This window comes from Dendrobates tinctorius, unplaced genomic scaffold (genome assembly GCF_039654945.1).
Source record: "Dendrobates tinctorius isolate UK_male_01 unplaced genomic scaffold, ASM3965494v1 ptg000183l, whole genome shotgun sequence".
NCBI classification, from domain to species: Eukaryota; Metazoa; Chordata; class Amphibia; order Anura; family Dendrobatidae; genus Dendrobates; species Dendrobates tinctorius.
In genome coordinates this window covers 8,543,781-8,570,499 of record NW_027361850.1, presented here as the reverse complement: position 1 = coordinate 8,570,499, position 26,719 = coordinate 8,543,781, and the positions used below count along the sequence as shown (strand labels likewise).

Below are 26,719 nucleotides of genomic sequence, written 5' to 3'. Positions count from 1 at the left end.
AAATCCAGGAAGCTCTGATCTATCAAAATATAAAATTATTATACCTGTAGAGTAAATGTGATAAAAAAACAAATATAAATGCCAAAAATGCAGTTTTTAAAAATGCAGCTTTTTTTTTAAATTTGTAATTGCACCTCCTGCAAAAAAATCTAAAAAGCAGATAAAACATAGTATGTACTCCCAAATTCTATCAATAAAAAAATGTCAGACGCAAAAAGTGAGTCTTCACTCAGTATACCACACAACATACTTTTTTTTGGTATCGCCATAATAATACTGACCTGATAAATCATGTTGCCTGGTCATTTTTACTGCACAATATTAAAACTGTAAAAAACAAAAAAAAAAAAACAAAACAAAACACTGACACTGCTCCAAAACAATTGCGGAATTACATCCTCAGCTCCCCCCCACCATAATCACTGCACTTGGAATTTTTTCCTCCACCATTTTCCCATACATTATATGGTAAAATGAATGCATAATTGAAAGCTACAACTCATCCCACGAAAAAAAAAAAAAAAAAAAAAAAAAAAAAAAAAATCAGGCCCTCATATGAACTACAGGAAAAATATTTTTATTTTTTTATGGCTCTTTGAAAAAGGGAGATGAAAAAAAGGGAATTAGACCTACCGGTAATTCTGTTTCCTGTAGTCCCTCAGGACAGCACCATGGAGGACGTCCTTCCTTGCCCTATAGTGGGACAGGATCAGAGAGAGGTTAAAAGGCCCCTCCCACCTCCACCCTCCAGTGTTTTTTCAAAGTACCACCGAGGATGGATGGAAATGGTCTAAACACGCCCTTACAAACGCGTCTGTAAGACCCTTTAGCGGCTCCATCCCCATCTCGAGCCACGATGACCTGATGGATGAACAATCTGCCGATCGATTCCATGCAAGCCTAAAGACAAACATAAGGGAGGGAACTAAGGGTGCTGTCCTGAGGGACTACAGGAAACAGAATTACCGGTAGGTCTAATTCCCTTTTTCCCTTACGTCCCTCCGGACAGCACCATGGAGAATACCAAAGCAAAGGTCTCAGGGTGGGTACAGAAGCCCCCAGATCAAAGTTCTAGGCAAGAACCAGGCTAGATCCAGACATTATCTATAAGATGAGAAGAAATATAGATATCGAAAGGGATCTACAAAGGTACTCACCGCAGTGAGTGTCTGATATATGTCTATAATGGCCAATTTCAGTATGAATGTGGCAACAAGATTTGCAGTGGAACAACCTGTTGCACCCCAATACCACTAATGAACCGCAGTGAATTACAGTTATTGTGATAGATACTTATGAACACCGCAGTCACAGAAATAGGATTAAAACCTTATTGCCCAGCAAAAGGTATGGTGATAACCACAGCCATAATACAAAGAGGACTGTACAGACCGTTAATTCGCTGTATGTGCTTATAACACAGGATAGTTCCTTCGTCGGTCCTCCTGGGCTCGGCTTAAATCTTGGCTAGAGACCACCTTACCATACTACAAGGAAACCTGCAGGCCAGAGACCCTGCTCCGCTGGCAGATCAGAGCAATAACAGTACATGGAAAATAGCGGAGTATTGAGACGTCTGTACCCTACTCATCCAGGAGGTCCTGTGTATTCTGAATCCTTTACATGTCTAAACCTCAAGAAAGGGTTGGCTATTATTTAAGACTAAGGAAATACTCCATCTGGCAGGTAACCTCTCCTGCCACTTACCAACATTGGCTTTTCATTAGAAGCATTAAAGGGAAATGTGGATCCTCACGCCTGTTTTACTGATGTTAGACACGGGAGTCTGGACTTTGGAACTGAGGAGAGTAAGTGTGTGTGCGCTTCTATACAAGTCATTAGCCCAGACACTGTAAATGTGTCAACTTATTCATATGTTATATCCTAAAAGGCAATCTTCTTAGAGATATTTATACCCCTGACCGCTATGGTGCGAGGAACCACACTCTTTAACTAGAGGGAAGTAGGTTTCCTCCCATCGCAGAGGGGATTGACTACTGCGAGGCAGATGGGCTATGGGTTCTCGACTGCAAGAGTCATGGATACCGCTTCTTTACCTTAGGAGCCCTGACTCCCGTAAGAGCAGCGAGTATGGGATCCTCTGGCACCTGATGCAGGGCTGCTGAACCGCCACCAGGTACAAAAAGTAGTGATGCCACCCCTGGTAAACATAACACAACTGATTTATAGGACAAGAATCTGCCTAACGGGTCTCTATCAAGGAAACCAGTCCGACTGCTCTATGTGGAGTCGGGAAGAATTGTTTCCTCCCACCTTATGGGATTTTCTGCACCCAGGCTATGTCCACTTAAAGGATGAACCCCAAAGACGTATGTCTCGCTTTAAAAGTTAACTATGAGAGGGACCTGCCTTTAGCCCTCAAGACAGTAACTCACTTTAGAGTTCTGTTCCAAATAGAAGAAATGCTAAGTTACTAGGCCAATTCAAGCATAACTGTTCGTCTGGCTAAGTCCAGCTGCCAAGAATGAAGCAACCGAAACTGGGTCTAGGCCCGAAACACAAAGACCAGAGTTGGGGCCTGAGACAAAATGTGAAGTGGTAGGCCAACCATACAAGGTGTGGCCCACAAAAATGCCCAAATCAGAAGGTCTAAGCCAGAGGCCCAAAGCCACAGCACCCGAGGTATTATGAAGCACAGAGGTATTAGGACCCATAAATGACCCCCTGAGGCGCAGGGGTACCAAAGCCTTATGACGTCATATGATGCACAGAAGCCTTATGCTGTACAGAAGCGCCATGACGCAATATGATGTGCCAAGACACTATGGGGCGCTATGAAGCAATATGATGCATAGAGCCACTATGAAGGCTTATGATGCAATATGATGCACCAAGGGACTATGAAGTTATATGATGCAGTATGGCGCACAGACACTATAGAGCTCTATGTTGCAGCACAAAGGCACTATGAAGCCACATAGTGGAATACGCTGCACAGAGGTCCCATGATGCCGCATGGTGAACAGAGGCACTATGCAGCCCCCTGATGCAGTCTGATGCACAAGGGAACTATGAAGCCACATGATGTACAAAGGCACTATGAAGCCATATGACGACGTATGATGTACCAAAGTACTATGACGCCATATGATGCACAGTGATGCCATATGATGCACAGTGATGCCATATGATGCACAGTGATGCCATATGATGCACAGTGATGCCATATGATGCACAGTGATGCCATATGATGCACAGTGATGCCATATGATGCACAGTGATGCCATATGATGCACAGTGATGCCATATGATGCACAGTGATGCCATATGAAGCACAGTGATGCCATATGAAGCACAGTGATGCCATATGAAGCAATATGATGAAATATGAAGCAATATGAGGCACAATGATGCAATATGAGGCACAATGATGCAATATGAGGCACAATGATGCAATATGAGGCACAATGATGCAATATGAGGCACAATGATGCAATATGAGGCACAATGATGCAATATGAGGCACAATGATACAATATGAGGCACAATGATACAATATGAGGCACAATGATACAATATGAGGCACAATGATACAATATGAGGCACAATGATACAATATGAGGCACAATGATACAATATGAGGCACAATGATGCAATATGAGGCACAATGATGCAATATGAGGCACAATGATGCACAGAGGCGTATGATGCACAGAGGCAGTATGGCGCACGGCGGTCGTATGGTGCACGGCGGCAACATATCGTGCACGGCAGCAGTATATCGTGCCCAGCGGCCGTGTGCCGTGCACAGCGGCCATATGTCGTGCAATAGATTCCACAGGCTATCTTCGCTCTAAGAGCAACCTCTCATACAACCGTCCCCTGCCGGGACAGGAAAAACACTGGAGGGTGGAGGTGGGAGGGGCCTTTTAACCTCTCTCTGATCCTGTCCCACTATAGGGCAAGGAAGGACGTCCTCCATGGTGCTGTCCGGAGGGACGTAAGGGAAAAATGAAAATGCAAAAGTGATCATCTGGTACATACTTAAGGGGTTAAACAAATCAAGCAAATACCTATTTTCTATAAATGGCTTCCATATGTACGGCATACAAATATATATTTTTTACATATACAATGGGTTAATTACCTTCTGACGTAGCATCTCTTGGACTAGTAAGGTGCAGCAAAACATTATTACAATAAACCTTCTTATCGTTCTCCAACTCAAGATCCGATAGAAATGCTCTAAAATACACAATATTCAGCCACAAGAAAAAAAAACATATCCAAAACATCACTAGATGAAAAAACCTAGTTAAAAAAGCATTTAATATGATAGTAGATATTTGAATAGAATTAATTATAATTTAGGAAGTGAAAATAATTCTATGGATATGTAAACAGTTACGTATGCAAAAGGAAGTTCCTTAGATTATATCTAAGAACAAATATTTTAATCTTTAAAATTAACTATTTATATAATTGCTTTGTAAGGTTTTAATTTCCTGTTTTGTCCAGATGTCACCGTATCCCAGAACTCCAAGCGGAGGAAGTTCACTGACCGCCATATTGGGACACCCAAGAGATGGGTGTCTCAATATGGAAACTGCTGCTGGTACCAACCTTTTGTGCGTTACCACCAGCGGAACACACACACACTCTATACGCCGTACGCACCACACTCACGCAACCTCTTGCGCGGTACCACCAGGGGAACACCGTCGCACTGCGCCTGCGAGAATTCCGTGCAGGTGCAGTTAATCATGCGGCTGATCCCGGCGGCAGATGCGTGACATGTCTACAGGCAGAGGAAGCCAGTCACATTAAAGGGGTTTTCCCATGAACAAAAGTTCATTTTAAAAATTGTCTGTTTCTGACCATGTACGGAGAATACCACAGCTCCTGAGCAGGGGAGGAAGCAAAGGACAATACTGACATTACAGCAGGGGATCACAGAGGATTCATTTTGTGAGGCAAAATATTTCACTGACTGCTTTTCAACAATATTCTACCTCACAAAATGAATCCTCTGCTATCTCCTGCTGTAATGTCAGTATTTTCTTTTGCTTCCTCCCGTACCCAGGAACTGTGGTCTGTGCCTGACCGTGTACAGAACATACAATTTTTAAAATTAACTTTCGTTTGTGGGAAAACCCCTTTAAACAGAAATTCCTCCTGACATGCTGTGCACTGACAGTTTAGTGATAGGGTACACAGGTCAAACAAGAGATGACATGAGAGAAGACAGAAGATGGAGGAGAGAGAAAGCGCACAGGGGTGAGAGAGACAGAGCAAAGGGGGAGACAGCTCAAACGGGACAGCACATGAGGGGAGAACACAGCACAGGAAGGAGAGAGACAGCAGACAAGGGGGATAGCACATGGGGTAGACAGGTCAAAGAAGAGAGCACAGACGGGAGAAGTCAGCACATGGGGAAAGAGAGAGTGGATAGGTGGGTGAGCACATGGGGGGATAGATTCTCAAAGCTGCAAAGCCTGCCCCCATCGTGACATTACTGCCCTCCCGATGCGACAGGGGGCTTCCATCTAGTAATACAATAATCTGGGACCTCTATGATTCCACTGATGGCAAAAAATGTGGTACCTGAAGGATGGTCTCCACAATGGTGCAATTGCAATCCGTGGCTTTTCTTTTTTTGGCTCTGTAGAACTTTGTACTTTACAACATGAAGGGGCTACAATCTGTTTAGTGGGAGCAGAAAAAAAAAAAAAAGATTAACACTAGTTTAAACAGCTAAAGTTGTATGCCGTAACAGCAATCCCTTATATTATGTACAGTTGTCTCGATGATTAAAGCCTGTGTTACATAACATTTTATCTTAATTGTTAAAACAGCCTCACGTTTTTATATTGTAAACAAAAAAACTCTTAAAACATGTGGCTCTGTACATGAACACACACAATAATATCAAGAACACATACAGGTGCTTCTCACAAAATTAGAATATCAAAAAGTTATTTCAGTTCAAATCAAAAAGTGAAACTCATTGCATAGAATCATTACAGAGTGCCCCATTTCAAGTGTTTATTTGTGATAATGTTGATGATTATGGCTTACAGCCAATGAAAACCCAAAAGTCATTATCTCAGTAAATTTGAAATAACAAAACACACCTACAAAGGCTTCCTAAGGCCGGGATCACACATGCGAGAAACTCGGCCGAGTCTCGCATGTTAATACTGATGGGTTCGATCTTTATCTCTCACGGGGAGATCTTCAGATATACCGGATGGTAGCCAGATTAATAAGCTTGTTGCCCAGGCAATGTGACAGATCAACACAGAGACAGGGAGTATCTGTATCAAAGATGCTGTCCAAGCATCCTTTTAATGAAAAGATTTGCTCATATATACCCTTTTCAGTGGGTGTTAACATTACATAATCATATTTCATTGGACAATAACTTAATCAGCAGTAAGCATAAATGGTTTTCAACCAGCTTCTTGTTCCTTGTATGTTAATCATTAGATGTCATTAATGCATTCGGGAAATTCCAGAAAAAGGTGAAAACAGGTATTAGTTATACAAGACCCTAATATTAGTCTCTCATTAACCTGCCTTAGTAAGAGTTCATAGCCCCTTTATCTATAACTAGCTGAAGAGCCCGGCGCTGCCCGGGCATAGTAACTGTGGTTAGTTATAACAAATTATAATTATCCTCCATCCCATAGTCCCGTGCCCATATACCCATCATACATATCCACGATCCCATAGGCCCGTGCCCATATACCCATCATACATATCCTCCATCCCATAGTCCCGTGCCCATATACCCATCACACATCCTCCATCCCATAGTCCCATGCCCATATACCCATCATACATATTCGCCATCCCATAGTCGAGTGCCCATATTCCCATCACACATCCTTCATCCCATAGTCCCGTGCCCATATACCCATCATACATATCCTCCATCCCATAGTCGAGGGCCCATATACCCATCATACATATCCTCCATCCCATAGTCGAGGGCCCATATACCCATCATACATATCCTCCATCCCATAGTCGAATACCCATCACACATCCTCCATCCCATAGTCCCATGCTCATATACCCATCATACATATCCTCCATCCCATAGTCGAGGGCCCATATACCCATCATACATATCCTCCATCCCATAGTCGAGGGCCCATATACCCATCATACATATCCTCCATCCCATAGTCGAATACCCATCACACATCCTCCATCCCATAGTCCCATGCTCATATACCCATCATACATATTCGCCATCCCATAGTCGAGTGCCCATATACCCATCACACATCCTTCATCTCAAAGTCCCGTGCTCATATACCCATCATACATATCCTCCATCCCATAGTCCAGTGCCCATATACCCATCACACATCCTCCATCCCATAATCCCGTGCCCATATACCCATCATACATATCCGCCATCCCATAGTCCCGTGCCCATATACCCATCATACATATCCGCCATCCCATAGTCCCGTGCCCATATACCCGTCATACATATCCTCCATCCCATAGTCCAGCGCCCATATACCCATCACACATCCTCCATCCCAGTCAACCATTATGACATCATGAGCGGCGGGGCTTGCAACCTATGATGACATCAGCGTCGCCATGGCAACCATTATGACATCATAATGAGGGGCAGGGCTTGATACGCACACACTGTTTCCCCATTATGTAGATAGGGGCATTATGACATCATGAGGGGCGAGGCTTGACGCGCAGACACTTTTCCCCCATTATGTAGACAGTGGCAAAATTGTTTGGTGAATTGGAACGCGCGGGGTTAAAATTTCGCCTCACAACATAGCCTACGACGCTCTCAGGGTCCAGACGTGTGACTGTGCCAAATTTTGTGGCTGTAGCTGCGACGGTGCGGATGCCTATCCCGGACATACACACACAAACATACATACATACATACACACACACTCTTTGAGCTTTATATATTAGATGATTCATCTAATTCTGAGACTGTGTCCTCATTAGCTACCTAGCCTGATCATTAGGCCTACGTGTAACTTGTGATATGCCCATTAGTTACATGAATCATAAGAGGTACAGAGGTGAGAGGCAAGAATAGCTTAAGTAATGAGAATAACAAGATTAGGTAAGAGGTGATCTTTTCTCTGAGAGCTCATATATGAAATGTTTCATATAAGTATAGGGAGCAGGACCCTAAGAGTGTATGAAGGGACCCCCAAAGAATCAGGGCTTCCCTATCCAGGGCTGTGGAGTCGGAGTCAGTTTTGGTTGGAGTCGGTAGAAATGTACCGACTCCAGCTTTAAAAAAAAAAAATGTATTAATATTTCATAATTGAACTTTCATATGAATTTTATAAATGTTACTCAAATATATATGTTCTATCAAACTATGAACAACAGTGATAAGCAGTTCTGCTGGAGATAGATACATTTCTTACTTCTTGTGTCACTGTTCTCCACTGCCCTTATCTAATCTTATACTTGGTTAACCTCATGCTGCCCCAACCCCCCTACTTACAATGTATGAAACTGAAAGTGAAAATGTGTTGCAAATTCTTAGTAGTAAAGCTCCTCCTCTAGACTAGACCATACTAGGTGTGCGTCTTCCAAGCATCTCACGGCTGCCTGCTACCCAGAAGAGGAAGACTGTAAGAAGTATTATCCTTTCAACAAACTTTGCATCAGTTAACTGTGAGTACATGAGGAATAATAACAGTATTACTGACCACTATATCAGTTGTACGACCTGGCAATAATTTTGTACAATTGTTTTTAGGAAAAACAATTGTCATTTGGATTGTGAATGCAGAATTAAAAACCTGAGAATGTCAAAGAAGCATCACATTATATCAGCTGTATTTGAACATTTCACCATCACTCAAGATAGAAAACATTATGTCTGTCAGTGTATGACAAATGATCCAGACGAAAACAAATGCTGTGAAGCCAAGATGAGTGCATATTCAGGCAAAGATAAAAATGCTCCTACCAGAGCTTCTAATCTAAAGAGACATTTACAGCGCTTTCATCCAGAAGTACTGAAAGCAGTGGATGAGAAAGACTGCATCCAAACCAATGAACCAGTGCCCAGCTCTTCCAGCCAAACAAAGGAGCAGAGAACTTTGCAGCCATCAGTTGCAAGATATTTTGTCAGTGGCAAAGTTACTGTGACAATGACAGTAGATACATTTAAAAAACAGATCATAGAGCTTGTTGTAAAGGATAGTGTGCCTATTTCATTATTTTCACGACCAGCTTTTATGTGTCTGAATGGGGAAATGGCCCGCAAGCTTGGTGTTTCTCTGGAGAGAGAGAGAGTATTAGAAAATTAGTAATCGAAGAAGCTTTTAAACAAAAGGAAGAACTTAAAAAAACTCTCAAGGGACGCTTTCTGTTTCTTAAAATGGATGCCTGCACACGTCACAGAGTGAACTATTTTGCCATCAATGTCCGATTTGTTTGTGACAAAAATGAAATAGTTACCAAGACAATGGCAGTAAAAGACACCAAAGCTCATCACACCAGTGAGTTTCTCCAGGTCTTGGTGGAAAAGGTTCTGCAAGACTATGAACTTAAAAAGGAGCAAGTTCTTTCTGTCGTAACGGACAATGCTTCAAATATGATAAGTACTATTGAGCTAATGAATGAGAGTAATGATGGTGACCAGCAGCTAGAAGAACATTCTGGGTCCACAGACACAGAAATGTTTGAAATAGAGGAACACAGTATTGTAACTGAGGAGCAAACTGAAGTTGCTTCAGATGAACAGCAACATGATAGTTTAGATGATCTTGTTGAAACTGTGTCAATATGTTCTTTCATTCATCACATGCGCTGTGTTGTGCATACGCTACAGCTGGCTATAAGAGACAGTCTGCAAGAAGGACATGCTGCTGCACTGATTGGCAAGGTAAGAAAATTGGCTACTGTTGCCAGAACCCCTAAAGTTGACTCAATTTTGAAGAGACGTGCTGGAAAAGGGGCAATTATTGATCAAGCCACACGATGGGGCAGTACTTACTTAATGATTCAGCGCTTGGTTGAACTGAAAACCTTTCTTGTAGACATGGCTAACCCTCAACTGACGCTAAATGAAAGTCAGTGGAATCAGGTGACTGAGCTGGAAAAATTGCTAGAGCACCCATTTACAGCGACTAAAAAATTACAAGCAGAGGACTTAACTCCAGGTATTTTCTTAAAGGAGTGGAAGAACCTGATTTTTCGCCTGTCCCAAAGAGGAGGGTTAATTGCAAGTGGCATTGCTACATCAATGAAACGGAGAGAGGAGCTACTATTACAAAATAACATTCTTTTGGCAGCTGTTTATGTAGACCCAATGCATCGGATTCTTCTAGATGATCAACAGCTAAGTAAAGGAAAAGAAGCTCTGTTTGAAATAGCAGTAAGGATGAAAGGGTTGCAGAACAGTCAGGAGGAACAAGAAGAATTTGGTCGTCCTGCCACATCTTCACCCTCATCATCAACTGATGAAGAATTTAATTTCGAAAAATATTTGGATCACAAGGACCGTGCAAAGCGTTCCCGCATAGAAGAGTCATCCCCATCAAGGAACACAGCCAGTACATTTCAGCAGAATTTTTCATGTGCACTAAAAGAAATTGAGAAATGTGACCGTTCATCAAAAATAACAGTGCAACAAGCGATTCCTCTGTATCCTGACATTGTCAGAGATGTTGCCCGAGTGGTTACTGCTTTGCCACCAACACAAGTTAGTGTAGAGAGGTTGTTCTCTGCTCTCAAAATAATTAGATCAGATTTGAGGGCATCCATGAAGGAGGATCTGACAGAGGCAATACTTTTTCTGAGGACAAATTTATAGATTTCTTCTTATTAACTGCATAAAAGTGTTTATTGCATATTTACTTACAGTTTAGAAAAGTTTATAAAAGTTATTTGCTATATTCTAATTGTATTCTACTAAATGTAGTTTTTGCTCTAAGTGGTCTGATTACTTATATGATGGTGAGAAACTGAATAAGCACAATGTTTAATATTTTACAACAGTAAATTTGTTGTTATTAATTGGCCATTTATGAAGGAGTCGGAGTCGGAGCCTGATAAAATCCAGGAGTCGGAGTCGCAACTGTGGCTTACCAACTCCACAGCCCTGGTCTCATCTGACTGACTATAGCCCCTTCTTCCACATGCTATCCGTGTCCCCTACAGGACCATTTGCAAACAGCAAACAGGGCTAATCATGGCTTTCTTCTTGCTTTTAACAAAACTGCATTTCAAAGAACATTTTTTTAATCTATAAAAGTAAAGTTAAGTGATATACAGCTCTGGCAAAAAATTAAGAGACCACTGAAAAATGTTCACTTTGTCTGATTTTTCTCTTTATAGGTATATTTTTGAGTAAAATGTAAATTGCTCTTTTATTCTATAAACTACTGACAGCAGGTCTTCGAAATTTCCAAGCACTAAATTTTTTATTTTCAGAAAATGGTCAAAATAACAAAAAATGCAGTGCTTGCAGAACTCAAATAATTCTAAGAAGACAAGTTCATAATCATATAGAAACAACATTACTAATGTTTTAAATCAGGAAGAGTTCAAAAATCAATATTTTGTAGAATATCCATGATTTTTAATCACAGCTTTCATGTGTCTTGGCATGCTTTCCACCAGTCTTTAAACACTGCTTTTGGGTGACTTTATGCCACTCCTAGTGCAAAAATTTAAGCAGTTCTTTGTTTGATGGATTGTGACTATCCATCTTCCTCTTGATTACACTCCAGAGGTTTTCATTGGGGTTCAGGTCTAGAGATTGGGCTGGCTATGACAGGGATTTGATGTGGTGGTCCTTCAACCACACATTGACCTAGCTGTGTGGCATGGCGCATTGTCTTGCTGGAAAAATCAGTCCTCAGAGTTGGAGAACATTGCCTGAGCAGAAGGGATCAACTATTTTTCCAGGATAACCTTGTATGCGGCTTGATTCATACGTCCTTCTCAAAGATTAACATGCCCAATTCCAGCCTTGCTGAAGCATCCCCAGATCACCGATCCTCCACCAAATTTCACAGTGGGTGCAAGACACTGTGGCTTATATGCCACTCCAGGTCTCCGTCTAACCATTAGACCACCAGGTGTTGGGCAAAGCTGAAAATTATACTAATCAGAGAAGATTATCTTACTCCAGTCTTCTATGGTCCAATCCTCATGGTCTTTGGCAAACTTCACCCTGGCTCTCCTTTGTTACTCATTGATAAAAGGCTTTTTTCTACCTTAAAAAGACTTGAGCCCTGCCTCTAGGAGCCTGTCACAAACTGTTCTTGCCATGCACTTCACCCCAGCTGCCATTTGCAATTTCTTTTGTAGGTCACTTGATGTCATCTTGCTGTTGTTGAGTGACATTCGAATAAGATGATGGTCCTCCCGGTCAGTGGAAAGTCGTTTTCGCCCTCTGCCGGTCTGTAGCTTTGTTGTCCCCAATGTCTGCTGCTTGACCCTATTGTAATGGACTACCGTCTTAGAAATTTTAAGGATGGAGGCAACATGACGCTCACTGTATCCCTCTACTAGTAAAGCCAGAATTGAGCCCTTCTTTTCCTCACTCAAGACTTTTCTTTTCAACTCCTTTGGCATGATTAAAAGTAATTTTTTCATTCCTATTATTTTTGGGATATTACTAGCACTTGTTTTGCCATCCAGCTTGTCCTATTGCAAGAGGATTGTGAACACCATGCAGGTTTTTTTTATACAAGATTTGGTCCAGGTGATCACCTAATCAGAAGCACATTAAGTAGAATGAGGTGTTCTCTGGTTGGAATTCAACTTACACTGGAATGGAATGGCTGTCAGACATGTAGAGAAGCTGATTTTTATAAAACTGTGTAGTGGTCTCTTAATTTTTTGCCAGAATGGTATGTTAAAAAATAATTGATGCAAAAAATTAAATACACCTCACATCAAAAACTACTACATCCAGTATTTTTTATGACAAAAGCCATGATTTTTAAGGACAGTACCAAGTCGCCATGGCATGGAATGAACAATTTGGTGACATATCAGTGCAAAATCTTTTGCCATACTTCAAGAACAACCTCTTTTAGAGCCTGGATGCTGGATAGATAACGATGCTCAACACGTCTCTTCAGAATCCCCCATAGGCGTTTCACAGTAGGCACTATGCATTTAGAAAAATGAATAAAAAAAAAAAATACATTGTGCTTACAGTGAGACATGGTGGTGCTCAGAAAACAAATAAAAAATGGAATTAGTCATAAACCAGCTCCTAAACAGAAACTAATTCTAAAATTACAAATATTTTATTGAAATATATTAAAACTATAGACATACAAGAACACCACGCAAGCTTATTTTCTTGTAAACAGGCTGGTGATTCCCCTATTCTATCCTTGTGTGACCAGGGTCACAATTCGGATCAGCAAATAAGCTTGCGTGGTGTTCTTGTATGTCTATGGTTTTAATATATTTCAATAAAAGACATGGTGGTGGCAGTGACCTTATGTGGGGCTGCATGAATGCTGCTGGTGTCGAGGAGCTAGATTTATTTGATGGTATCATGAATTCACAAATGTACTGCTCTATATTGAAAGAGAAGATGTGAACATCACTCCATGCCCCTGGTAGACGTGCACTTTTCCAACATGAAAATCGTAAGAGGAGAATTTTTTCTATGAAGATGGTAGTAGGAATGTCTGGCGCTAATACAGTTTAATCAATTTTATATAGATAATATGGGGTGTGGCTAACATACAGTGTTGTGCAAATTAATTGGGACAAAGCATTTTTTTTTTAAGTGAAATTGTAAGTTGGTTACCAGTCAGTGATTCAAATCAGTTTTAACTGCTTTGAACAGGTGTGAGTGCCTGTTCAAAAGCAGTTAAAACTGGTTTGAATCACTGGCTGGTAACCAACTTACGATTTTACTTAAAAAAATGCTTTTTCCCAATTACTTTGCACAGCACTGTACTTGATATTCATATATCAAAGGCATTTGGAACCAGTTCTTGCAGAAGGCTATAGATCGTATTCTTAATACTGAGTTCTACAGTTGTCGATTGCTGTTTCTGCACACTTCTCAGGAATTTAGTCATAAAGGGAACCCGTCACCAGTTTTTTTGCTTATAAAACTATGCCCATTACCTTTTAGATCACAGGTGCAAAACTTTGGCCACTATGTGGATGATGGAGAGAAGTCATTCACTTACATCAAGTTAGAAGAGGCGGTGTCTGAATTGAAGGGATCGGGCGGCACTGATCACAAATCTGGAAAGACCCATTGGACTGAACCGCGTAATTTACATGCAGCGCGGGACAAGTATAAAAACACTTTCTGTGATATGCAGGGGCACGGCTGATGATATGGAGGGGTTGCAGGATCCTCATTCTTATGACCTTAAAAGGTGATGGGCATAGTTTACGAGAAAAAACTGGTGACAGGTTCCCTTTAAGTGTGACTGCAGAAATAACATTGTGTTATGCTAGTAACTTTCCAGTCACACTGTACACCTTTTGGCAAAACTAGCAGGAAAAAAAAAGGGAGAGGGGTGGGAGAGAGAGACAAGGCAACATTTAAAGGTACAGATGAGAAGGGAGTTCTAGAGTTGCTCATCTGAAAGGGTTGCGACTGACAACTCCAATAATAGCCCAGAAATACAGTGGCTTGTAAAAGTTTGGTCACCCCTTGCATAAAATGACTGCTATTGTGAACAGTAACGCAATTTGAAGATGACATGATCTCTAAAAGGCTTAAAGTTAAAGATGACATTTCCTTTGTATTTTATTATAGGTCATCTTTTCCATTTTAAAAATAAAGGAAAACAGGTTGATGCAAAATTGTGGGCACCCTGCATGGTTAGTACCTAGTAGCACATACTTTTGCAAGTATCCCAGCTTTTAAATACTTTCCGTAGCCAGACAAGAGTCTTTCAATTCTTGTTTTAGGGCCTTAGGTATCCATGGTTACATTCTTCCATGGAAAATTTTTTCCAGTTCTGTGAGATTCCTGGGTCAACTTGCATGCACTGCTATGCTGAGGTCTAGCCACAGAAATCTGCGGCTGTAACTGTGCCTGCTGCTAAAGAGAAATTAATATTTATTTATCTTATCGCGCGCACAGTGACACCCGAAGCCGCCGGCTTCCAGCACACATCCTACTCACGTTCCTGTGCACCCTGGCTGCATCTCTTTCGTTCCGGCACCAGCAGCACTTCCTGCAGAGGGATCACGTGGCCCCAGTCATTAAGTTAATGAATATGCATGCCTCTCCACTCCCATAGGCTCATTACCTTAAAGAGTGGGGCCACGTGATCGCTCGGCAGGAAGAGCTGCTGGCGCCGTAACGAGATGCATATAGGGCGCACAGGCAGGTGAGTAGGATGTTCTTTTTTTAAATAGGAAACATGCATATAAGGATAGGGGATAAGGAGCCATGCAAACAAGGACAGCGATGGGGGAGCCATGCATACAAGGATAGGGATGGGGAAAGCCATGCTTACAAGGACAGGGACTGGAGAGCCATGCATGCAAGGATAGGGGATAAGGAGCCATGCATAGAAGGACAGCAATGGGGGGGGGATGAGGGGACAATGCATAACCGGCTTATACTCGAGTCAATAAGCTTACCCAGTTTTTCGTGGTAAAATTAGGTGCCTCGGCTTATACTCGGGTCAGCTTATTCTCGAGTATATACAGTATGTAGTACGTGCAATAATAATATTAGCACATACCTTCAATTACTAATGTAGTATAGTTTTTCTGATTCGCTCTGTCTCTATCCTCATGTGCAGTGCATTGCAGGGCCTTAGGTATCCATGGTTATGAACAAAGATATAGTGACGGTTAGTTGGCGAGTTGCTAGTGGTCGTAACTATGGATACTTAAGGTCTTTCAATACCTGCACATGAGGAAAAAGACATGGCGAATCAGAAAAACTATACTACTATTATTATTACACCTACTATATATTGGGATAGGATCTTGGAGATGGGAGTACCTCTTTAAAAGGGAACCGGTCAGTAACTTTGATGCCCATAAAACTTTATATGCCCATGCAGCCCAGTAAAAGATGAACTTGTTGGGAGCTGTGGGGGAAAAGATTCTATATTGTGCGATGTTTGAATTGGAAATAAACCTTTCCTTTGCTCAAGATGAATTTCTACTGAAACATAAGAATGTCTAAGATGGCCTTGGAAAACAACATGATCTTGCATAAACTGGACTTCAGATGATAGCTGCCTGCAACTATAATCTTATGTGTGATGATAAGCAGAATACGTTAAGGGATTGGATAATTTACAAGCCTATAGTTTGCATATTGGGTGTATCTAGTAAGAAATGTGTGTATTAACCAATAAAGTGGCTATGCGGGGGGGAGGTGCGACTACTTTGGAAACCCCCTAATTTACCTATAAATAGAAAAATGCTTGACCCACTCACAGTGGGAATCTTGCTGAGAATCACCTATTAGTGGTCTCCGTTATTCTTCCATTGTGACGCCTGACAAACTGTCCCTCCCTGTTGTTGGCAGATTGCCATAACGGACCTATATATGGTCAAACCAGTGCCTGAATTTTGAGGAATGCACATATTTAGTGGTATGCAAATGAGTTAAGTGCAGAGTACAAGAGACTGCTAATATGGAAGCTCTGCCTCTTTGGCTCAATAACATTCGTGCCGCCTCCCTCTGCTGACCGATAGCTGATGAATATCTGACGTTCAGTTAGCCATTAAAAGGTATCAACCACTGAGGACTCTCAATTCAGAATATTTTTCTATCTGACGTCAGAAACTGTGCCTTGTTCACTGCATTTTTAAAATCCTACTGGCCCACAGTGCATTCCTTTGTACTATTTGCTGCTTTCCACCCCATTATTGGAGACCATTCCTTCAGCCCTATCTTTTTAATATGCGCTTTATTTTATTGGTAACTAATAAAGATATATTTTTTAATGTCATCCATCTGGTTTTTCCTCACTTATCGTTATTGCACCTTCCTATAATAATTATGTTGTGGTCAGAAACTGTGCGCCTGGGCAGATCAGAGGTCTGCTCACTTGTGCGCACTAATGCGACTTTAGGAGGGCAAAGGCTTCAGCGTTCTACTACGCATTTACCATTAAAAACGTGGATTTCTCAAGGTTCAGAATGATTTCACAATAGATAGGTACCAATGAGTTCATCTTTCACTGGGATACATATAAACAGGACAAAAGGGGGCGGAAGGACTAACTCTGATCTAAGCGAACAGAGGGGACACAAAAGAGAATCCAAGAATGGACTATAACTTAGTGAGGTGTGGAGAGGGTCGCTTCTCTTCTATTTTACATAATTTTAATCATATATCAGAAGACACGGGGAGATGACGTGCTACAAATTTTAAGCAGTAAAATGTGGGTAATGGGAGGCAGCTCCTGCGACTTACACAGCACAATACATGCCCCGCTCACCGCACCTTTAGCCAATTCTCTCCTGGGCACTTTCCAGTTCGAGTACATTTAATTTGGCCTTGCTTAAATTGAAAAGCTCGGCAGCACCTAGTTCTAGGGGTCAGTGGCATATATCAAATTTTTGCCTTTTGTTTTAAAGTCAGAATCGAGGAGCAACTCAAACGAGTTACTGTGATTAATTGTCCAGCTCTACTGAAGACTTGTCTGCAGAATCATTATGGAGATTTGTCCAATTATTACCGTAATTTGTTTGGTCAGGCCAACCCCTCAATTGGGAATTAGAACGCTATGGTCAGTTGGAAGATATCTGAACTGCTGCTCATTATGATATCCACACCTAAGGGTGAATTCTCACACTGCAGATTTTTCTGTATGTGAAAATTTATTTGAATGGGGTCGTTTCAAATGAATGGAAAAGTGGACACACTTGCAACAAAATACACTGTAAATACGCAACATGTGAACATGCTGTAAGGCTAAAGCCCCCGTTACACACAACGATGTCCCAGCGATTCCACCAACGATCCGACATGATGGGATCGCTGGGACATAGTTAGCTCACCAGCGATCAGCCTGTCACAAGACAGCCCCTCCAGTGATCAGGACCAGCGACGTTGGTTTCTAATGTAAACATTGGGTATCGAGGAGCCGCGGCTCCTGGATACCCGCTGTTTACCTTGGAAACCGGCGTACACGCTGGTTTCCAAGGTAAACATCAGGTATCTAAGAGCTGCGCGACTCCTGGATACCCGCTGTTTACCTTGGAAACCAGCGTGTACACCGGTTTCCAAGGTAAACAGCGGGTATCCAGGAGCGGCAGCTCCTGGATACCCGGTGTTTACATTAGAAACCAGTGTCGCTGATCGCTGGTCTCTCGCTGCCACACGCAGCGATGCGTGCTGGCCAGCGGGAGACCAGCGATCGAAAAACGGCCCAGGCCGATCGAGCACGATCAGCGATAATCAGCAGGGGCGCTGGTCTCTGATCCCAGTCACATACAACGATCTCGCTGGCGAGATCGCTGTGGCGTCACAAAATCAGAGATCTCGCTAGCTAGATCGCTGTGTGTGATGGGGCCTTAAGACCTTGCAATGCCAAATCACAGAGTACTGTACAGAAGAAAACTCCTGGGGTAAAAGGACTGCATCTCATATTCAACTGCCATGCAGCATCCCTTATGCCCATCTAATAAAGCACACTTAAACAGGATACCTTTACTTAAAAATCCATGTATAATACTATAACAGCTGAATACTGACATCATTTCTGGCCTTGGAAAAAAAAAATCCTCCTACATGCTGCAAACTCTATTCACCAACACTGCTGGTACGGGCATTTGGCCAAGTGATGAAATTCACCGCTTAGTCTGTCTACAGCAGATATCTGTAGCTACTGTCTCAATTTCCAAGGACAGAAATTATTTTTTCTTGCAAATGCTAGCAAAATATGTACAGGGTGACTGATTACTGGGCAGCCTCATAGTACAGACTTTGTTGACAGCTCTGGACACAATTACTTGTAAATGCAATTGTCTATTAGTCATATGACAATAGTGGCATATGTTGGTTTTTGACTACAGGATACACTAGATGCTAATTGGCCTTAGGATATTTAGGGATCTATGGAGAGGGAGGTCATGTCTGATCAGCAGGCACCCAGCATAATGAATGGTCAGCAGCGCTAGTAGTGTACAAAAGAATCCTATATGTTTTTACACATTAACGATAGCTTGTAAAAGGTGGCTATGCCTGGTACTGCAGGTCATTTTATTCACCTTAGGAGAACCGTGCTTCAGTACCACAGCAGCAAACTAAAATACAGTTATATAAAAAATACATGCTAAAAGTGCAGACTCTCAGCTATAATTTGAGGGTATTCACATCCTAATTGGAGTAATGGTTTAATATGTAGCTATCCAAAAGTAATTGGACAATTATTTCAAAAGCTCTTTGTCTGCATGGGTTATTCCCTCGTTAATCCATCAATTATCAGTTAAAAGGCCTGGAGCTGATTCCAGGTGTGGCATTTGCATTTGGAAGCTGTTGCGGTGAACCCACAACATGAGATCAAAGGAGCTCTCAATTTAAGAGAAACAGACCATCCTTAGATGAAAAGAAAGAAGAAATCCATCAGAGAGATAGAAATGATAGAAGTGGCCAAATCAACAATTTGTTCATTCTGCTAAGAGATCATACTTGGGAACTAAAAAATGCCTGGACATCCACAGAATAAAACAGTGGTGGATGGCTTCAGATAAGAACACTCTCCAGGAAGAGGAGACTTCATGAGAGCAAATACATAGAGTTCACCACCAAGTGCAAACTAACAATCAGCCTTAAAAGTAGAAAGGCCTGATTAGACTTTGCCAAAAAAAAAAAAAACATCTAAAGAAGCCGGCCCAGTTCCAGAAAATAATTTTTTGGACAGACGACACTAAGATCAACCTGTACCAGAATGATGGGAAGAAGAAGGTATGGCGAAGGCTTGGAACTTGATCAAAAGCACACCACATCCTCTGTAAAACATGATGGAGGCAGTGTGATGGCATGGACATGCATGACTTCCAATGGCACTGGGTCACTAGTGTTTATTGATAATGTGAATAATAACAGAAGCAGTTGGATGAATTCTGAAGTGTACATAGCCATTCTTTGTGGTCAGATTGGGACTGGGACTGGTCTGGATCTACCACATGCCTTAATAAACCTGACCACCCACTGATTACCTGCAAGGTTGTAATTATACAGAGCCCCTAAGGCCAATACCCAAACTTTCAAGGTACTAATCGCCAGGCCTTGTTCTCGCCCCTTCTGAAGGAACTCCAGATTCTCTTTTAGGGGCACCTTTCCTTCCAGAGTACACCCTGTAGATTACAAGAATTATTTCAAGGTCCTACCATAAATTCTAGTAGGGATCGGCTTTCTACTAGCTAGCAAGGTAGAGACCAAGTTGGAAGAAAACCCCTTACCCTCTAGCACTCACCTCTCAAGTTCCAGGCTGTTAAGTGCAGCTCGATCACCTGAGGATGGAATACGGGTCCCGGGATCTCTGGAAGGACCCACAGTTCCATGACTGACATGTTCTCAGCCAAAAGAACCACGGCCTCTTGGGCCAAAAAGGGGCTAAGAGTACTACTCTTGCACGGTCCGGCCTGATCTTCCTGAGAACTGCTGCAGGAGGAGCACTGTGCAAGCGATTTTATTGAAATGGAAGGAGTTTCATACCACTGCAAATCTACCAAGACCCTGCTGTCCCTCTAAACTTTCATCTCAAACAAGGAGAAGACTGATCAGAGATGCAGCCAAGAGGCCCATGATCACTCTGGATGAACTGCAGAGATCTACAGCTGAGGTGGGACAGTCTGTCCATAGGACAACAATCAGTCGTACACTGCACAAATCTGGCCTTTATGGAAGAGTGGCAAGAAGAAAGCCATTTCTCAAAGATATCAATAAAAAGTGTTGTTTAAAGTTTGCAACAAGCCACCTGGGAGACACACCACACATGTGGAAGAAGGTGCTCTGGTCAGATGAAACCAAACTCAAACTTTTTGGCAACAATGCCAAATGATATGTTTGGCGTAAAGGCAACACAGCTCATTATCCTGAACACACCATCCCCACTGTCAAACATGGTGGTGGCAGCATCATGGTTTGGGCCTGATTTTCTTCAGCAGGGACAAGAAAGATGGTTAAAATTGATGGGAAGATGGATGGACCCAAATACAGGACCATTCTTGAAGAAAACCTGTTGGAGTCTGCAAAAGACCTGAGACTGGGACGGAGATTTGTCTTCCAACAAGACAATGATCCGAAACATAAAGCAAAATCTACAATGGAATGGTTCACAAACGTATCCAGGTGTTAGAATGGCCAAGTCAAAGTCCAGACCTGAATCCAATCGAGAATCTGTGGAAAGAGCTGAAAACTGCTGTTCACAAACGATCTCCATCAAACCTCACTGAGCTCGAGCTGTTTGCCAAGGAAGAATGGGCAAGAATTTCAGTCTCTCGATGTACAAAACTGATAGAGACATACCCCAAGCGACTTGCAGCTGTAATCACAACAAAAGATGGCGCAACAAAGTATTAAGTTAAAGGGACCGAATAATATTGCCCGCCCCACTTTTCAGTTTTTGAATTTCCACAAAAATGTAAAATAACCAATAAATTTCATTCAACGTCACATTTGTGTCCCACTTGTTGTTGATTCTTCACCAAAAATATACATTTGTTATCTTTACGTTTGAAGCATGATATGTGGGAAAAAGTTGAAAAGTTCCAGGGGGCCGAATACTTTCACAAGGCACTGTACCTCTGATTCTAGTGCCATTTGCTCCGAGCTGGACGCTCGTGGGGCCGTCACGATGAACCTGTTTGGTGGATGTCTCCTGAACTCCAGCTTCAACCCTGCCCACACCAGGTTGAGAATCCAAGGGCTGTATGATATTTTCTCCCAGGCTGGAAGGAAGAGGGAGAGCCTTCATCCCATCTGGGGTAGGGAGTCATTTGGAGGGCTTTCTAACACTTTGGGAAGAATTACCAAACAGGAACCCCTTGCCCTTCCTTGGTTTATCCTCCCAACTCCTATGTACTCTTTCGGCTGTATCTCTTCCTCCGAAAGGACTGCCTGAAGGCTGAGAAGGGATGTTTTAGGAAAACTCTTCTTATCGCCAGCATTTTCTAAGATATCATCCAAAGCTGAGCAAAATAAGTATTGGCCTTCACAGGGGAGAGAACACAGTTTCCCTTTTGCCTGTACATCCCTTTGGCAACCCTTTAACCAGACTGCTCTGCGGCCTGCATTAGATAACGCGGCAGATCTAGCGGCCAGTCTGGCTGAGTCAGCCGATGCCTCCGCCAAGAAGGCCACCGCCCCCTTTATTACTGGGAGCTTGGTCAGAATGGAGTCTCTGGACGAATTATCGCTCAGCTGGTCTTCCAATCTATTGAGCCAGACTTTGAGGGACCTTGCTGTGCAGGGAGACGCAATGGCTGGCCTCAGCACCCTGCCGATGACTCCCACATAGCTTTAAGAAAGGGGTCAACCTTCCTATCAAGCGGCTCTTCAAAGGGGAGGGATGAACTTTTTGAGGCCTTGGATATGGCGACATCCTATTTGGGTGCTTTACGCCAGGACGAGGTGGCTTCTTCCTCAAAGGGGTACTTCCTTTTAAAGGAGGATGGCAGAGGGCCCTTCCTAGCTGGCTTATCCCATTCCTTACTAATGAGACTTAGCAATTTCCCATTCATAGGAAAGGATTTACGTCTTTTCTTGTCCAAGATGCCAAAGATGATATCTTGGATAGACTTTTTTGGCCTTCTTGTCGACCAGTCCCATTGTGAACCTTACAGCCTTAACTAAATGGTCTACCTCTTGTAGGAGGAACCAATAGCCCAAGTCGCTTTCTGGTGAGGATGATGCTGAAGTATCTCGCAGAACCCCCTCGTCCGAATATGCAGTTGACGACGTGGGAGACACTTCAGCCAGATCCCTACATGGCGTTTCCCCTGAGATGAATTGGGACCTTAAGTTCTCCACCTATGCTCTCATGAGGGTTCTTAAGGTGGAAGAGAAGTCTGGGGTCTCATTAGCCACTGAGTCAATAAAACACACCTGCATAAGTTTTTAGGGCCATCTATTAGCCAGATTCTGCCCGCACAGAGCGAAGGCTCTACGCTTCGATTTCCCTGCACATTTTTTCTAGGGGGGGGAATACTACCAGAAAGGCTAGACAGAGAAAGAGAGATAATCATTATTAAAATGGAATTCTCATAGCTTACTCACCACTCAAAAGAAATTGAATGGTACCGGAACAGGAGGCAGGATGTCGTCCGAAAGGTCTCCTTTAGGGACGGCGGAATCTTCCATCCTGGTAGAGCTGTGCCGACTTGTCCTAGATTCTTTGGACCTGTGTGCCCCACTGGAGCATCCGGAACGCCTATCCTGGTGCGATCACATCTGGCGTTGCTGCAGCTGCTCTGGCTCCAAATGCTGCTGCTGTGGATCCATCACTGCACTGTTGCCCCAGCTTGGCCGGCGATTTACCCTTAAATATTGTGCTTGCAGGGGATCTGCTGGCCGATGTCTCCTGCAGCTTCTGGTACCCAACTCCAGAAGTGCTCCGGGTGAAAGGTCCTGGCTGCGTCAATAGAGCGCGACTTCCGGTTTCTGAGGCGCAAGGCTGCCGGCTAACCATGCGGTGATAGACCCGCAGATTCTCGCACGACCGAGACCCCATTGGGCCCCCCGCGGAGCTTCCAGTAACTCCAGCACCAGCTGAGACGGTGCCCTGCCGCAACCAACCAGTCCAGGTCTGGGACTTGTTTCGTCTTTCTTCTGCCGCCGACTTGCAGGTAAATGCTCCCCCATCAAAGACAGGAAACCACTGAGGCGGAGAGAGGAGCGAGCCACCCTTTTATCTTGAAGATTTCCTATCCTTGAAGTGCGGATTTCCTCTCTCCCGTTGGTGCTGTTATGGGTGACTGGAAAATTTTTACAGCAAGTATATTAGAAAACAGCTTAAATTACGGCATTAAATAGATTACAAGCTACTGAAATCAACTGCAGTGAAGGCCTGGAAAAGCATCACAACGGAGGAAACCCAGTATTTCATGACGTCCATGGCTTCCAGACTTCAGGCAGTCATTGCCTTAAAATTGAACATTTTATATATGGTAAAGCAAATTTGTCCTATTACTTTTAAGCCCCTGTAATGAGGCTTTATAGGAAAATGGTTGCAATACTCCAACGTATCACAGGATATTTTTGTTCAATCCTCTAATTAAACCTGAAAGTCTACACTTCAATTGCATCTCAGATGTTTTATTTTAAATAAAAAAAGTGGCATGTAGAGCCCAAATCATGAAAATTTGGCCACTGTCCAAATATTTCTCTATCAATTATCTAGTTATTTATTACAAACATCTCTCTGTGTGACGTGAACTCATTTTTATAACAGTAAAAGAAGAACTGATAGATGCAGGAACTCCCGTGTTCTTTGCATAAAACCCCTTCAATTTTGTACTATTCTCACAGAACTTCCCCAATATAATGGTAAGAAGCCTACCTTGGATTGAATGCCATTTGCAGTTGGAGTAGCACTTGGATCTTTTGGGCTTGTAGTAGACTGATGATCATTTTGCACGTCTTTATTTTCTTTATCCTCTGAAGGCTTTTCAAACTCTACAGTTTTTACAGTTTCCAACGATGCAATGCTGAGTTTTGTCTCAACAGAAACTACAGAGGAACTTGTGGAAGGCACTTTTGAGGGCTCTGGTTCAGCAGTGTGAGGATAATGAGGATCCTTTGACAAGTCTGCTGTGTCAAGGGAAAGTGGGGAGTAATGCTGTGCTGCATCTGAAATACTGTTGCATGCCGCATTGGTAGTTGAAACCTGATTAAACTGTGAATCCTGAGTAGGAGGTAATGTAGAGTCTAATATTTTAGAACTCTTACCCTTAGTGGTGATGGCAGCCAATTCAGCACCATTGTCTTCATCTGATGAGAAGGGAGACCCAAGACTTATTGTCAAGACATTGTCAATGTCACAATCAAATGGAAAGTCCAGGACCTCACTTCGATCCAGTGCAGAATCACCCCTAGGCAAAGTCTGCCGAAGACATTTTGGAGAAAACGAATTGAAAGCGTGAGAAGAGACTCCCTTTATGTCCAACAATGGTGTTGACAGGTCACTGTTCACCACTGTTTTAGCTGTAGGGAGCTCAATTGGAGATTTCACATTACAAACACTAGACTGGATTGGTTCATTAACATCTACTCGGTCTAAGGCTGACTGGCAGGGTGAGGGAGGCATTGCAGCATAGTTGTCTCCCTCACTCTCTGGTTCTTCAGTCAAAGTGTAAGAAACATCCAAAGCATCCAGTGTTGTGTAAAGGGAAGCTCCACTATTCTCACCTTGACTTTCTGAAGGTCTAAATGGGTCCACACATGTAGTCACCTTATTACAGGTTTCTGGGGGATCAGCAGCATGGCAAGGGTCGGGATTATCCTGCAGCCAGCTGTCTGCTTGTTCTGAAGTTAAAGTAGAAGGGTCAAAGTCATCCTCATCATCCTCATCACCTATAGGTTCCAATAAAGAATCATCCAACTCATCATCTTCCACTGTATTTTCACTTTCTGAATGAAAGGATGAAAATTGTAGGTGCAGAGTGGCTGAAGTACGGCCAAAAGCATGTGAAGGTGTGCTACAACTAAAGGCATCATGACGTGATCTCTTGGCACATGGGGTGAGTACTGTAGCTTCATCTCTTTCACGCTTAGACCCAGTTGCTAGATTATTAACAATACTGGTTTTTATCTCTTCCATAGTTCCTGGAAAAGGGTCTTTCCTGTCTGTTGGGCACAACAACACTTGTCGCTCAGAGCATACTCCTGGCAAGGACGGATTACTGACTACATTCATAGGTCAGGCTCTTCAAGATGTTCTGCAAAAAAAAGGCAATTTTATTAATAGTACAACACTAAAAGACTAACAACTAAAGAAATCACATTTTATATAAACATATTTCAATACACTATGTGCAGAATTATTAGGCGACTATTTTGACCTTATTTTTTATGTAGATTTTCAAACTCCAAGCTACAGGTGCTTCTCACAAAAATAGAATATCAAAAAGTGAATTTCAGTCCTTCAATACAAAAGTGAAACTCATTATATATAGTTATTACAAACAGAGTGATCTATTTCAAGCGTTTATTTCTGTTAATGTTGATGATTATGGCTTACAGCCAATGAAAATCCAAAAGTCATTATCTCAGTAATAAGAATTAACAAAAAAACACCTGCAAAGGCTTCCTAAGTGTTTAAGAAGGTCCCCTAGTCTGTTTCAGTAGGCTCCACAATCATGGGGAAGACTGCTGACTTGACAGATGTCCAGTAGGCAGTCATTGACACACTCAACAAGGAGGGTAAGGTCATTGCTAAAGAAGCTGGCTGTTCACAGAGTGCTGTATCCAAGCATATTAGTGGAAAGTTGAGTGAACTCTATACGAGTTTCTCTTGTATTGAAGAACTGAAATAAATTAAATTTTTGATATTCTAATTTTGTGAGAAGCACCTGTATATAACCTTGAATGCTTATTGGATGAAGCAGATCAGTTCTGTTCATCTGTCTGGGATGATTTAGTGAATCCTGCTTGGAGCAGGGGGTTGGACCAGATGGTCCCTTCCAACTCTACCATTCTATGATTCTAGGTGACGTGTATTTGTGTAATAATGGGAGTGAGGCCTAAGACTATTAATGCCCTTTATCAAGGTGTGCAAAATTATTAGCTTGTTTTTACTAAGGAAAAATGGGCCAA

The 26,719-nt window shown here is 42.5% G+C and overlaps 1 protein-coding gene across 6 annotated transcripts in view; it reads right to left on the bottom strand.

Moving 5' to 3' along the window:
• The window catches only part of S100PBP (S100P binding protein), an 84,692-nt gene that overhangs the window by 25,404 nt on the left and 32,569 nt on the right, over nt 1-26,719 (bottom strand). For 5 of the 6 annotated variants that reach the window (XR_012221465.1, XM_073552009.1, XM_073552008.1 and 2 more), the window contains exons 2-4: nt 24,465-25,842; nt 5,566-5,663; nt 4,109-4,206 (exon numbers count right to left, since the gene is read on the bottom strand). Coding sequence is in view for 4 of the 6 variants with exons in the window: in XM_073552009.1 (XP_073408110.1) it covers nt 4,109-4,206; nt 5,566-5,663; nt 24,465-25,820 (1,552 nt within the window). In the remaining 2 variants the exon portion in view is untranslated. Of the gene's footprint in view, nt 1-281; nt 328-4,108; nt 4,207-5,565; nt 5,664-24,464; nt 25,843-26,719 lie in introns of all 6 variants that reach the window. The other variant, XR_012221466.1, reaches the window with a different exon arrangement.